This window comes from Trachymyrmex septentrionalis, unplaced genomic scaffold (genome assembly GCF_001594115.1).
Source record: "Trachymyrmex septentrionalis isolate Tsep2-gDNA-1 unplaced genomic scaffold, Tsep1.0 scaffold289, whole genome shotgun sequence".
Taxonomy (NCBI): Eukaryota; Metazoa; Arthropoda; class Insecta; order Hymenoptera; family Formicidae; genus Trachymyrmex; species Trachymyrmex septentrionalis.
Genome location: NW_017305450.1, coordinates 45,823 through 47,781, shown reverse-complemented (window position 1 = coordinate 47,781; position 1,959 = coordinate 45,823). Strand labels below are relative to the sequence as shown.

Here is a 1,959-nt window from a genome sequence, read left to right as displayed (position 1 = left end):
TTTTTATTTCGAACAGCAAAGTGCGTCTGGCGGCAAAGTCTACATAAGTATTAACTGCGACGAAAAATGCAAAATGAAGCATCATATAAATTTTTCCGATAATCTTCTACGAATGCTAGGATTCTCAGCAGCACTTTCCAGTAAACACCAGTTTTATTCCAAGCTAGCGATACGTAAACCTAATTCCAATGAGACAGAAGAGAAAATTTTTCTTACTCATGGAATTAATAAGAAGACAGGGCAGCGACATACAGTCGGTTATTGGAGTAGCGAACCCTATAGTTTGTGGCGTGGTATCCCTGATAAAAAATGTTCGTATATTGCGATATTTGTGCACCTTATATAACAGGCGATGTGCGTACTCCTCTTCTCAGAATAGTACCGATCGAGATACGCAGTCATAATTACGCATTTGGTGCAAATTTGGTGAAGCATTTCTCATTTCCAAATTATATCCCCTTGCAACGAACAAATTTCAGAACGATCGAAATAGATGTAAGAGATCATCTTGGAAATAAAATTCCATTCGAATTCGGTACGCTGACTGTGACACTGCACTTTAAACGTAAGCAATAACTTTCTTTCGTATGCGCGAACGCGAAGGTAACGCCAATCTATAGTTTACAACTCGCAATGGAGCATGTGGAGGAGTATTTTGATGAGCGGGATACCGGTAGCAGAGGTGGAATTCCACGTGTTTTCGTCGGTTCACCCTATCAGCGCGGACATGGAATCGGAAGCTTTCGGAGGGTTATTTAGAGGGTTTAGAAAAATACTACCTTTTCTAAATAGGGGTGCGCGTGTTATAGGAAAAGAAGCTTTACGCGCTTAATGCGAATTAACGTGATAGAAGACGTCGAAAATAATAAACCATTAAAGGAAGTGATCAAAAGTCGACTCGTGGAATCAAGGGGTAATCTGAAGAGAAAAGCCAAAGAAAAAATAAGCTCCCTGATGAGGGAATCTGGATATAAAATATCCACGAAATCCGCAGCGTTTCAGTTTCCACTCGGTGGTCGAGATAGAAGTATCGCGCATCGCAAACGTCGTCGGGGAGTCAAAAGAAAATCATCGAGAAGTATCACAGGGAAGAAGAGCAAAAAAGTGACGAAGAAAAAGAAAATTCGTGCTGCTGGAAGAAAAACCAAAAAATTATCCGCTAGGAAACATCGTGGCAAGAAACGCGACGTATCCGACATATTCTCTTAATTGTGATACGATTTCACTGCTGAGGAGAAAAGCATGTCGTTTCTTCATACCCACTCGAGCGAGTGTATAAAGAGCGAACTCGATCTCTTCTCTCTGCCACCTACGCAAACCAGCATTGAGAGTTCGCAATGGATTTATTACAAACCCGTAACTTCGCTCGCAGACGACTCGCCCATAGAATTCGTCATACCCGGACATGAAGAAGACTATCAGGACCTCATTCACACCATGTTGAGCCTTCGCGTACGCATAGAAAGCGAGCGCGGGGAGAGCACGGCGGTTGCACCCGATGGCGAGGCAAAAGTAGGCCCCGTAAGTCATTTATTGCATTCCATATTCAACCAAATCGACGTATATTTCAATCAAAAGCTCGTATCGCCACCAAACAACGCTTACGCGTACCGCGCGTACATCGAGGCGTTATTAAATTATGCTTCACCCGCAAAAACCTCCCATCTAACCTCTTGCTTATGGGACGCGGATATCCCTGGTTACATGGACGACACGTTAGACGCGACAAATCCAAATACAGCGCTCGAGAGACGCGATTCGAGGAAATTGCGCTCTAGATCTCATTGGTCATCTTCACTGCGACGTTTTCAATCAAGATAAATTTTTAATTAATGGAGTGGAGGTTAGAATGAGACTCGTACGCTCGAAAAATTCATTTTGTCTTATGGAGAGTAAAACGCTATCAAAAATACGCATTCTTGACGCCAGTCTACTCGTAAGAAGAGCAAAAATAAGCCC

At 42.8% G+C, this 1,959-nt stretch overlaps 1 protein-coding gene across 1 annotated transcript; it reads left to right on the top strand.

The window, feature by feature from the left end:
• Positions 1-1,242: 1,242 nt before the first annotated feature.
• LOC108749274 (uncharacterized protein F54H12.2-like) lies at positions 1,243-1,821 on the top strand. The gene has a single exon (XM_018487854.1). The coding sequence runs from the start codon at positions 1,243-1,245 to the stop codon at positions 1,819-1,821; it is 579 nt and encodes a 192-aa protein (XP_018343356.1).
• The last annotated feature ends 138 nt before the right edge of the window (positions 1,822-1,959 follow it).

Excerpts from the sequence above, each read along its gene's own strand:
- LOC108749274 (XM_018487854.1), top strand. The coding sequence starts at position 1,243 with ATGTCGTTTCTTCATACCCACTCGAGCGAGTGTATAAAGAGCGAACTC.